General features: G+C 53.3%; 1 protein-coding gene across 2 annotated transcripts in view; it reads left to right on the forward strand.

The window, feature by feature from the left end:
• The window catches only part of FBXW8 (F-box and WD repeat domain containing 8), a gene marked incomplete at both ends in the record, with an annotated part of 109,240 nt that extends 100,744 nt beyond the window's left edge, over window positions 1–8,496 (forward strand). For both annotated transcript variants that reach the window (XM_080717439.1, XM_080717440.1), the window contains 3 exons: window positions 6,187–6,360; window positions 7,853–7,963; window positions 8,352–8,496. In XM_080717439.1, coding sequence (XP_080573565.1) covers window positions 6,187–6,360; window positions 7,853–7,963; window positions 8,352–8,496 — 430 coding nt within the window. The remainder of the gene's footprint in view (window positions 1–6,186; window positions 6,361–7,852; window positions 7,964–8,351) is intronic.
• Between the last annotated feature and the right edge of the window lie 3,653 nt (window positions 8,497–12,149).

Consider the following 12,149-nt stretch of genomic DNA (forward strand, 5'->3'; position numbering starts at 1 on the left):
CAGTCTCAGCCTCCCGAATGCTGGATTACAAGCGTGCGCCACCACGCTCGGTTTAGCATAATTTTTTTTAGAAAGCTTTTTGCTTTATCAAAACTTTAACTTTGTCTGGTGTGATAGGGCACACTTGTAATCCCAGTACTTGGGAAACTAAGACAGGAGGATTGCAGGTTCAAAGCCAGTCTCAGCACCATAGCGAGGCTCTCAGAAACCTAGTGAGACCCCGATTCCAAAAAAAGAAGAAAATCAGACTGGGGCAAAGCTTGAAGGTATAATGCCTCTAGGTTCAATCACCAGTATCCCCCCAAAAAACCCCACAAAACTAAGTTTGTTGAAGTTTTTCTGAAAAACAGACGGTTCAGTTCCTCATAATTGAGCATAAATGTAAGGGTTTATTCTTTTTTTTTTTTTTTTTTTTTTTTTGGTGGTACTGGGGTTCCTGGAAGCCCTTCTACCTTCGGGCTACACTCCCAGACCTATTTTTGCATTTTTATTTGGAAACAGGGTCTCCTAAGGCAGCGCGCGGGGCTAGCTTCGAACCTGCGCGATCCTCCTGTCCCTGCCTCCCAAGCGCGGGGATTACAAGCATGCGCCACCACGCCCGGCTCTGTAAGGGTTTATTCTAAACTTTCATTTCTGCTCCACTGATCTGTATGTCCGGTTTTGCCAGAACCACGTTGTCTTGATGCTCTATAATTTTTTTATTACGGTAGGTATCATACAGTAAGCTTCTAAGTGTGAGGCATGCGTAACAGTGTGTGTATGAAAGTAAAAAAGGTACGTTGGGATCTTTATGTGCAGTGTGGGTATATGAAGTTTTCATCTGATGAAATTAACTAGAACTAAAGGCGTCGTTATTTACGACTTAGGATCCTGTGCCTTACTGGTCTGGCATTATGCATGATCAAAGCCGTGCACAAGCCACAGGCCAGGCTGGCTTGTCTGGCCGCAGGACGCGGGGCCAGGGGAGCCCTTCACAGCCACGTGGCAGCGGCCGCTGAGGAAGCAGAGGCAGAAGGGCCTGCACAGTGCCAGGCTGCGGCTCTCACCGGCGTGGCTGCGTGTACGAGTGCAGCGAACTCTAAGCCTCAGAGATGCAACTTAAAAGTGCTAGGCACAGTCTGGTTGGATGGAACTGGGGCGGTCTGCCTAAAGTACAGGCTATTCTAGTTGCTGGTTATAAACAAGGTGTTTACCACAGACCATCATCAGAGCTCTGTAGGTAAAGCTATTGATTTTGCCATGTAAGGTTATATTTAAAATTCTCTTTAAGCCAGGCGTGGTGGTGCACACTTGTAATCCCTGCGCTTGGGAGGCAGAGACAGGAGGATCGAGCTGGTTCAAAGCCAGCTGCGTGCGCTGGCTTAAGAGACCCTGTTTCTAAATAAAAAGTATAAAAATAGGTCTGGGAGTGTAGCCCAGAAGGAGAAGTGTTTCCAGGAACCCCAGTACCACCAAAAAAAAAAAAAAAGAAAATTATCTTTAATAGTTTAGGTTCAGTAAGGTCAAACAAACTCATGCATTAATTTCTTTTTAAAAATACTAGCTTTCTTAATTAATTTTGTCATTAAAAAAGCCTGTGTTTTAATACTTATTGCTTGTTCCCTTTATTTTTCCAGATAGAAATAGAGCCAAAGGCCAGGCCCTTCTTAATAAAACAGCCAGGCCAGCGCACAGGCAGGTTTCGGCTCTGCCACGAGTTCAGTTTGCTTTCTTTCCATGCGGCTCTCCACCCTAACCAATGGGAAGCGAGCCCGGCCTCGGCTCCGTCAGAGCCCCGCGCTCCCTTGCTCCTGACAGATAGAAGGCTGTCGTGTGGCGTCCGCTGCCTGCTGCTAGAGAGCTCGGAGTGGGGTGTAAATGTTGCGTTCACTCCATCTGCAAGTGTTATAATAAGTTATTCAGAGCTCTTAACACAGGACAACCAGAGCGTGCCTCCCCCTCGGTTCCAGCACGTTTTCCTGCCCATCAGATGGATGCTCCTCTGCTGGAGTCTTTGGAAGGTTCTGGTGTCTTTTGTTTTAATTGGCGGGCTCGAGCCGGCTCCTATGGTGTGATTTTCATTAGAGAGGGGCTGCAGAGAGGGCGTGCTGGAACCGCGCTCCAGCCCAGCCATGAATATTAAACATAATACAATTACAGCTTTCCAACCAATTATTTTTCTTTTCAATGGGCAAAGTTGATGGGATACTCGCTAGATAGCGCCTACAGCCTCCCTCAGTGGCTTCTTTGTCCCTGGAACTGGCCGTCCTGGCACCTTTGTGCCCATTTGCCATCTCCCTGCTCCCGCGGCAGTGCTGAGCCGGAGCGCTGAGGCCGCTCTGCCAGGGTGTGCTGCAGCGGCGCCCGCACGCGTCCAGTGCTCAGGGTAGTACCTGCTTCTTCATGTGAACGCGATGGCTTGGGTGGACTCAGCCGCGGTGCTGGAGACAAGAAGCCAGAGCGGTGCCTCTCGGAGGGGATGTTAGAAAAACACTGCTGCTTTATTCCTGTGGGGAGAATTTCAAGCGAGCTTTGGCCACTTTTGTTTTCCTGAGTGATATCAAATACACGACCGCTCTAACTTCCGGTGTGTGCTTGCTTTGTTTGGGGCCAGCCATGCTGCTGTCTAAATATAATAGGAAAACAGATGGTAAACTTTGAACTTCTGGGCCAAATTCCTGTTTGCCTTTGTCTCCTTAACAGCCAAACTGTAAACTACAGAGTATAAATATTCAACAGAGGAGCTCTTGATGGAAATCACCACAGCAAAATAGACCCCGTTAACCAAACCTGCACGGAAAAGTACTTGGGCTTAAAAGATCCCCCATCCTTATCAAGCCCCATCGTGGCCCCTAGACCCTCCTACAGTGCCTGCACTCTCCGGAGGCTTTTCCCGGGTTCGCTCACCTACCCCAGCCAAAGATCAGGTCTCCACACTGTGACAGAGAGGGCCCTTTGTTTTCAGAGCGCACTTCATGCTCTCGCTGGCCTTTCTAGTCCCACGTCTCACTGGAGAGCCGGATCGGTGGTGTTCCGTAGCAACGGGCTATCCATCTGCCTCACATTGGCGACAAGGCCCAGCCAAGAGTAGCAGGCCTCTCCTCTGTGTTCTAAGACCATGCTTCTTCAGCACCCGGCTTCATTTAAGGGACCTAAGAACTAAGCACAGAGGGTGTGCATGAGGTCCATCTGCAGGGTCAGGAGCGAGGATCACTGCGTGGCTGGCTCTTAGGAAGCCCTTCCCTGGCTTTCATTACCGTGGCCACGCTCTCCTCCGAGGCAACTGCTCTACCGTTTCAAGTATGCCTTCCAGAAGTCCGTCTTCAGGATTTCCCAGAGTGCACTTTGAGAGATGGATTTGAAGTACAAAGGAGCAGAGAAGAGGCGGGCGCTCCTCTTCCTCGCGGTTGCCAGCATGGTCAGAACACTCGTGGCATGGGGGTGCATCCTCCGCGCACACCTGTCCCGGCTCTGCTCTGGCCCTAGCGATGGTTGTGTGGTCCGCCGTGTGAAGGCGTGGTCATTGCCCCAGATTCCTGGAGGCCTGGTTGATGGTGCCTCCACGTCCAGGCCTGCCAGTCATGGCCGCCTTGCTGCTGTTTCTGCCCCTTCTTGTCAGTCTCATTTCTTAATGCCTGGTGTCTGTCTTTTCCTACTCTTAAAGTATATTCCATCCCGATCAGTGTCCTCGGTATGTGAGACGCTAACCCAGGCGCGGTGTCAGCCACTGACTCCTTGGAGCTGCTCTCCGCAGTGCTCCTTCCTCCTTCTGGAGCGTCCTCTGGACATGGCTGAGCCTCCCCTTCTAGCTGCAGGGCTCTTCCTCCTTCCTTCACAGGTCCTTATCCTACGTGCTCCCTTCGTGGTGACTCACATTTGTCTTCTAATCCACAAATTCTCTAACCTGTTTCTCACCTACTTCATAAATATAATTTCAGGGACTGTGTCTTCATTTAAAGATGTTTCGTAGGCCTTTATAAAAGCTGGATTCTCAGCACTCCCTGCTTCTGTCTGCTGTGGGAGGCCCACGTCCTAGGCCCCTGCAGATCAGCCCTGGGGTGGGTGCGCCCTTGGTGAGCCCAGCGGTACATTTAAAAGGGTGTTCGTTACATTCCACCAGCATTATTAAGTGATACGTTACAGGAGGATCCACAAGGTGAGAGACAGAAGCCCTGTCTTTGGCGATTCAGACAGTGAGCACTGTGGCTAATGGCCTGGTAGCAGAGTCCTAGAAGTGTGAAGGCTAGGTCAGAAGAGAAGACGTCTGTTACTTGGTTGGATACTGCCAGTGTCTCCCTACAGAGCACCTGTGTTCCTGTCAGCACGGCACCTAGCTGTGCCCCATGGCTCCTGCTGGACAGACAGTTGGCAGCCCCTCTTACCACCAGTAATTCATGCTAACCAGCCATTAATATTCTTTCTTTGTGATGCTGTCTTTTCCTTACTGCCCTACTGTGGATGGCTTCTCCAGGTCATCATTGTGATGCTGTCTTTTCTTTTCCTTACTGCCCTACTGTGGATGGCTTCTCCAGGTCATCATGTGCTTGACTTGGATTTCTCCTGCAGGTGGGAAGAAAGTTGTCCCTGCTCCACATACCTTTAGTTTAATCTTTGAGTCGTCTATAATTTATTTTGGTGTAGTAAGTATATGAAGTACAACTCCAAGTTGAGAACTTACATATTTTGTCTTTAACTCTATTTTAAGAGAAGGATCTTTCTTTGTATTTTTAGGTTAGTGGTTGTTGACACATAATTCAGACACTGATTTGGCATATTAATTTTACTCCAAATTATTACTGAATTTCCTTGATTGTCTTCTATTGGTAAATTTGCCAAATTGTTTCTGATTAACCATATCTGTTTTTAGCAGTCTGTAGTGGCAGCACTGACGGCCTCCTGGCCTCTTAGGACTTCTCAGGGAGCGGTGGTGTGGCCTCCACTCCTTTTCAGCACCATGGACATGGCCACGCGGCTTCCTTTCTGTGGCTGAGGCGCACATGCCCAGCGGGGCTCCTCGCGTGGCTGCCTTGGTCCTCTGTCCCTCTGTGTGGTTTCCTGTGGCGCTTGGCTGCCAGGACTGCAGCGGTTGATCAGTGCCGCCTCGCAGACGTCTGGGAGCTCCCCTGCCTTCCTGGGCCGGGCACGTGTGGCCTTGGGATGCTGTCCTTGTGGGGCGGTGCTCCTGGCCTCGCTCCCAGGTCGCTCTTTGTTATTTGACCTCTTTGGGCTTTCTGTGTCCTGGAGGTCAGTTTTGGTCACTATTTTTTCCCAAAAAGTAATTTATTCACCTACATTTTTCGTCTTTGAAGTAGAAAACCTGAGCAGATTATAAGGACTGAATTACAAGCAAATCCTGTCTGTAAAGAGCAGATGCGCTCTGTAAACTTCTCTTGCGGGCGAGCTTTGGCAAGCATTTAGTAAGTTTTGCCCTGAAATCACCTCTCCTGGGACTCACTGGCACCCTCCCCTCTGCCCTTGCTGCCCCTGTGGGGTTCTGTGGGCGGGGCGGGCGTCCCGCCTGTGGGTACTCACAGGCCTGGGGTTTGCTCTGCGCCTCCAGCTGTCAGGGCTCACCTGTGGCTCCTCACATGCCCTTTGCTTTGCTGCTGTATAAACTTGAGAGTAAAGCCTTCAAACTGGTAGGTAAGCTGGAAAGGATTTTGGCTCAAAATACCTCCTCCAATCTGGAAGTGTGTGTGGGGTGTGTGTGTGTGTGTCTCGCATAGAACCTCTTCTCAGTAACGCTGGCCCACCACATATCTTTCCAATCACAGACATCATGACGACAGGTCTCTTCGGGGCAGCAGATGTCTCTGCCTCTCTGACTTGTGGTGCAGAGTCTGTTAAAGTCGCCCTCACCTTTGTTAAATGGGATTAATTTGCTTACATTTTGCCACATTCACTTTGCGCTCTTGTGGCTTCTGTCAGGAACTGAGTCCTGTGGTGCCGTAGTGGGTAGGAGACTTCTGGCTCCTTATCTAGCTCATCCTCAAGTGAAAATTCAGTGCATATTGTATGAAAAGGAGTTTTTGAAAGGTTCTTATATTAAGACACTCTAAATTATGGCAGTGTGCTAACTCAGAAGTAATCATTAGATATTTGCAGCTGAAGGCGCTGTCCGTGGCTCTGCGCAGCTGGGAGGAAGATGCTCTTCCAGCTCCGGGGCTGACCCCTGTCCGTCCCCCGCTCTCCTTCCGCTCCTTCCAGGGTGAGGCTCCATGACCTCCGCACCGACAAGATCGCCCTGTCGCTGTCCGCCCACCAGCTCGGGGTGTCTGCGGTGCAGATGGATGACTGGAAGATCGTCAGCGGAGGCGAGGAGGGCCTGGTCTCGGTGTGGGACTACCGCATGGATCGCAAGCTGTGGGAGGTCCACTCCAGGTGAGGCTCCTCCTGTTTGCCCAGAGCCGCGTGATGGCCAGCCAGCCTCCTCCATCAGGCCCGCGTCCTCTAAGAGCCGCTCTGGTCACTTTAGAATTCCTCCATCTTGTCAAACAGCCAAAGTAGCTAAACGTAGGCAGCTAGCTCAGCCAGCCCAGCCTCGGCTGCCACGTGGGGAGCAGCGGCTCTGCCTGGTGTGCGGCTGCTCACGCGGGTGGAGGGCACCGAGGACTGAGCGTGTCAGGCTTCAGCTAGGAGGAATCATCACTCAGCCTTCAACCCCGAGGCCAGGCTGATGGCTCCACCCACGTAGACACATTATACCAGCAGTTTTCCTGTGCCTCTGCTCTCGCCCTCAGAGCAGAGGTGGCCACTCCTCCGCCTCCCCAGAGGAGGCAAGGAGAGCGAGGCCCCACCCAGCTGCCCTTAGCATCTCTGTAAAGAGGCGTGAGCTGTGAGGACGGTGAGGAGGAGCCCGCACACAGACCCCCAGTCAACAGCGCGGCAGCATCCCCAGGCCTCGGGCCGCCCTCTAGACTTTGCACTCCTGTAGTGCAAGGAGAAATGGAAACTGGGTCTCTTTCTTAGAGGGCAGTGCTGGTGAGTGCAGTGGACAGCAGCTGGCATCAGACTTGGGCCCAGGACAGTGTGACACCACTGCCCACTCCGTCTGTCCATCCCTTCCTCGCTAGATACGATTTCCTGGTGATACACCATGTTACCACCAGGTGGCATCAAAAGGCAACTAAAGGCCTGGGCTGGCATTCCAGAAGCCCTCAAGCAGCAAAGGAAGCCCAGTGCTTGTTTTTTTGGTTTTGTCTGTTTGGTTGGTTGGTTGGTTGGTTGTTGGTTGGTTGGTTTTTTTGAGGTACTGGAGATGGAACCCAGGGCCATTCTACCTCTGAGCCACACCCCTGCCCTATTTTCTTATTCTTTATTTTGAAACAGGGTCTCACTGAGTTGCAAAAGACCTAAGTAGCTGAGGCTGGTTTCAAACCTGTGCAAACCTCCTGTCTCCGCCTCCCAAGTGCACTACCAGGCCCGGCTCCAGTGCTAGTTTTTAAGAGCCCAACGCCCGTGCCTGGGGCAGCTCCTCCGGCTGCTCCCCAGGGGCATGGCCTGCGAGCAAGGAGCTTCTCTGAGGGTCGGTGTCCGGGCTGGGGGCCGTTCTTGTTACCTGGCTGACCACAGCAGCTGTGCAGGGCAGTTTCTAGAATGAGCGAGAGTCTCCATCAGATCTGCAGCCATCACCCTGCAGATGTTTAGATGTGGCTACACAGCTGACACCTTACCGGCCGCCTCTAAAGGCCCCATGCCCTGCACGGGGCACCTGGCTGGAGGGCCCGTGGCTTCCCAGCCCCCAGCTCCGCACAGTTCACGTGCCCCGAGTTCATCCTGTGTCCAAAACACGGCCAGCCGTCGGGAGCAGGGCGAAGAGCCCTGGCGCCCTTGCCACCCACAGGCTGCTCCATGCTCTGCTCCCTCTCCCCAGACACCCCGTGCGGCACCTCTCCTTCAGCAGCCACAGCCTCATCACAGCCAACGTGCCCTACGAGAAGGTGGTGCGCAACTCGGACATGGACAGCTTCGCCACCCACCGGAGGTCAGTGGGGTCTAGGTTGGGCCCGATTCTCCGAGGCCAGAAAAGCCATCTTGGTTTGAATGCGTTAAGAGGACCCAGCCCAGGCAGCTGCAGGGGCCTGCACCATCCACTCCTCAGGGAGCCGCAGTGCCAGGCTGAGCCTCGGAGGACCGGCTCGGCTGAGGACCCGGCAGCCAGGCCCTGTGCTCGCGTTGGGTCTGCTGCTGGACGGGTGCCTGTTCTGTCCCCCTGGCCTCTCCCGTCCCCCAGGGAGGCCTTGCCTCCACACCCACCCTGCACGTGGGCCCGGACGACACGCCTGTTAAACCCATCACTGCCGTCACAAGCAGAGGCGGGGCATCGCAAGGCTGGTGTGCGCCCTGACCTGCTCTCTCTCTGGCTCCTCTAGGCACCGCGGGCTAGTCCGGGCCTACGCCTTCGCCGTGGACCGGCTGGCCTTCCAGAGCCCTCTTCCCATCTGCCGCTCGTCCTGCGACACCGTGGCGGGCTACAACTACGACCTGGCGCTGGCTTTTCCCTATGACGATATTTAGGGATCGCCTCATTTGGAGCAGGGAGAAGAACAGGAAGGATCGATTTTCCACATTCTGAAGCCACAGAATTCCACACAGGGCAGCAACCGCAGGGGGAAAGCCCTGCGAAAGCAGGGATGGGCACGCCCCTTCGCCCCCGCGGCACCGTGACACAGGCCTCCGGCCCCCTTCGTGGACACTGCCAGCCCACGCCTTCCCAGGCCTGGGGCCTGTGTCTGAGCCCATGTGTCCCGTGGCCCGGCTCACAGAGTGTGTGCGCTCAGGGCCGTCTTCTGACCCGTGGCCCCCATGACCCTGGGACAGCACTGCTTTCCCTGCAGAGTTTTTAGCATAGTCCACAACTATATATTTATATGCTATTTCATTAAGGACTATTTTGCTTACTATTACATCCATGATATAAGCTACAAAGCGTTTTCTAAATGTTCAGGACAGCTGCACAGGGAGCCAGGAGGAGGCAGGGCCTTGGGTGGGATAGGACTGTGGGTCGCTGCGGAGCTTCCAGTTCTATGAGTCGAGAAAGCAAACCATCACATTCATCTTGCCTTGCAGTTTTTCTGAACAGCAACAGTGCCGGCCTGCTCTGTCTTCAGTGTGGGATTTGACACTTTTTCAAACTCTCATAGACCATGCACCAAAAACGCATGGCTTCCACAAAGCATCTCAGGTGTACTGATACCACACCGGCCAAACTCCCTGCCCTCACAGCAACGCACTTAGAAATGGACACAAAATAAAGACATGCCTGGAAGTTCCAAACACTTCTGAATTGCAGTAGAAGAGGGTAGCAAAAGAAACATGGGCCCTGGAGGCCAGCGCAGTGGCCAGAGCGCTCAGCCCACAAACCAGAGCGAGGCCCACAGACCACGCTGTGGCCTCCGCGTCCCGGAGGAGGCACAGCCATCCTCAGAGGAGAAGGGAGGATAGAAGCAGACATGAACAGAAAACAGGCGGTACAAAACCCAAAGAAACACTACGCTGCTCTTGTAAGGAAGGGGCCATTGTGAGAGCCGCTGCCGTGGAGGGGTCCCGGCACCCCAGGGCGCAGGGCTGAGTCACACACTGTCATCGGGAAGGGCTTGCGGTGCCCCAAGGCCCCCAAGTTGGGGTTTTGACAGTTCTGGGGTGGAAGCCAGGGCCTCCTGTCTGCCAGACAGATCTCTCCCGTAAGGCCGTCTCCTTAGCCATTCCCCTCCAGCCAGCGAGGAGAGGGCGGGCCAGAACAACCAGAGCGCACCGCCCTTCCTTGTCAGCCAGGGCTGCCCCTGTTCACCTCGGGGGTGTGGCTTGCGTCATGGCGGCTGACTCCCAGCCTCGCTGTGTTAGGGTTCGCTCAGTCTCCTGCAGCGGGACTCCTGGAGGAAACGCCTTCATGTCTGGCAGAGGCCCGCTTCCGGCGGACACTCAGTCTGTAGGCGGAGTCTCCCTTCCTGGGCTTGCAGCCATTAAAGATAATCAGTATAAAAAAATTCACCCCCAAATCCCAAGAGCAGTTTTAAATGGCCCTAATTCACGGCCAGCAGCTCCTCCAGTGTACAGATGCTCATAACACGTCGCATTCAGGAAAGTTGCCTGGGGCTTTGCAGGAGAGTTTCTCAGACCCACACAGATCTCCAGGTGTGCCAGCCTGCACCAGGGTCCTCCTGGTGTGACCCGCCTGGCGGGCAGTGGGCCCGGAGCGCGGGAAGCAGCTCGGGCGGGCCGTGTCCCCGGTGGAGGGTGGAGGGTGGAGGGCTGGGTGGGTTTTCATCTGCATATGTCACTGTACCTCCTCACACTCCTCCCAGGCTGTCCCTAAAGTCAGAAGGGACTCGAGCAGCCTCCGGGGAGGCAGCGGGCAGGCGCTAGCGAACCTCATCCCTCCTGTGTGACTTACCTCCTACCCTGTATGTACCTGTTCAGGTAATGTATTCTCTGAACTTTCTTACTGTTTGAACACGCTGGCGTGGTAGACAGCGGCATTCTCTGGGCACAGCACGGCTCCCTTGCCCCGGCCAGGACCCAGGACACCCGAAAGGCCGTGTTTGCCGCCTCGCACACCGGCGTTACCTGGGACACGGCTTATGGTCATCTTCCATTTCCTCAGAGGACCTCGACCCCCGAAGCTTTCATCACTGCCCCTGGCTTGTTCAGGCAGTATTGGTTCAGGCAGTATTCACATTTAAAAGCTATTCTAGAGCCGTGCATGGTGGAGCACACTTGTAATCCCAGCATTTGGGAGGCTGAGACAGGAGGATCGTAGTTCATGGACAGCCTCCGCTACTTAGGTCCTCTCAGAAGTAGAATGCCCCCAGGTTCCATCCCCAGTACCAGGAAAAAAAAAAAAAAAAAAAAGCTACTCTAAACTGAGCGTGGTGGCACACACCTGTAATCCCAGGACTTGGGAGGCTGAGACAGGAGGATCGCAGGTTCAAAGCCAGCCTCCACATCTTTTCGAGGCTCTCAGCAAATTAGTAAGACCCTGTTTCCAAATAAATGAAGTCAGGCTGAGAGTGTAGCTTGGGTAGAATGCCTCTTGGTTCCATCCCCAATATAACAAAAAATAAAATGGGGCTGGGGCTCTAGCTCAGTGTAGAATGTCCCTGAATTCAATCTTAAGCACCACAGAGAAAAAGTAAAAGCTATTCTAGAGATGGTATCAGCGTACCCTACCATTACGAACCTTGCTGGCCGGCTCTGGTTTCAGCTGATCAAAGGAAAAGCTGAACTTCCTGACAGTGGAGTGGTGGTGTTCTTGAAAGGGAGAACCAGCACCCAGGGTGAAGTCCTTGTCCTCCAGAACTAGTGGCTGCAAATCTGACCCTTTAAGTCCCACATTTTCAACTTGGACATTTCAATGAAATTGACACAGGTGCCTTAAGATAGGGTGGAAATCATAATCTAGAATTTGTGTCCTTTATAGATATGTTTTCATATATACATATTCTTTCAAGTGTTCCATAAGCATTCACCTGCCACTTTTTTCAAAAGAATAGTACTCTTTTTTTTTTTTTTTTTTTTTTTATACTGGAGATGGAACCCTGAGGCATTTTACCTCCAGGCTACACTCCCAGGCCTATTTTATACTTTATTTGGAAACAGGGTCTCAGTTGCTGAGAGCCTCACTCAGTAGCCGAGGCTGGCTTCCAACCTGCGTGATCCTCCTGTCTCAGCCTCCCAAGCGCGGGGATTACAAGTGTGTGCCATCATGCCCGGCAGAATAGTACTCTTAAAAACACTAAGCTGGGCATGGTTGTGCGCACCTGTAATCTCAGTACTTGGGAGGCTGAGGCAGAAGGGAAACAGGTTTGTGGACAGCCTCAGCCACAGGCCCTGAGCAACCGAGCAGACCCTGTGGCAAAATAAAAAGGGCTGAAAGTAGCTCAGACAGAACAGCCTTGGGGTCCTGGTACCACAAAAAGGGGGAGCTTTTGTTGTTTGGGTTGTTCTGTGGGTGCCCTGCATTGCATCTGGGCGGTAGCAGTGAGCTGGGTGAGGAGGCAGCGCCCGCTCGCCCGGCTGGCTTTGCTGGGGTTGTGGAGAAGCAGCGTCCCCTGGGACAGCTGCCGCGAGTCTGTTCTCAGCCTCTCAGCCGTGCGGTGACAGTAGCTTGGACCAGGCTGCCTCCTTCCTGACCCAGGCACTGCTTTGAACAGCAGCTGCGGCTACAGCGA

The sequence above is a fragment of the Muscardinus avellanarius genome (assembly GCF_963383645.1).
Source record: "Muscardinus avellanarius genome assembly, chromosome: 21".
Classification (NCBI taxonomy): Eukaryota; Metazoa; Chordata; class Mammalia; order Rodentia; family Gliridae; genus Muscardinus; species Muscardinus avellanarius.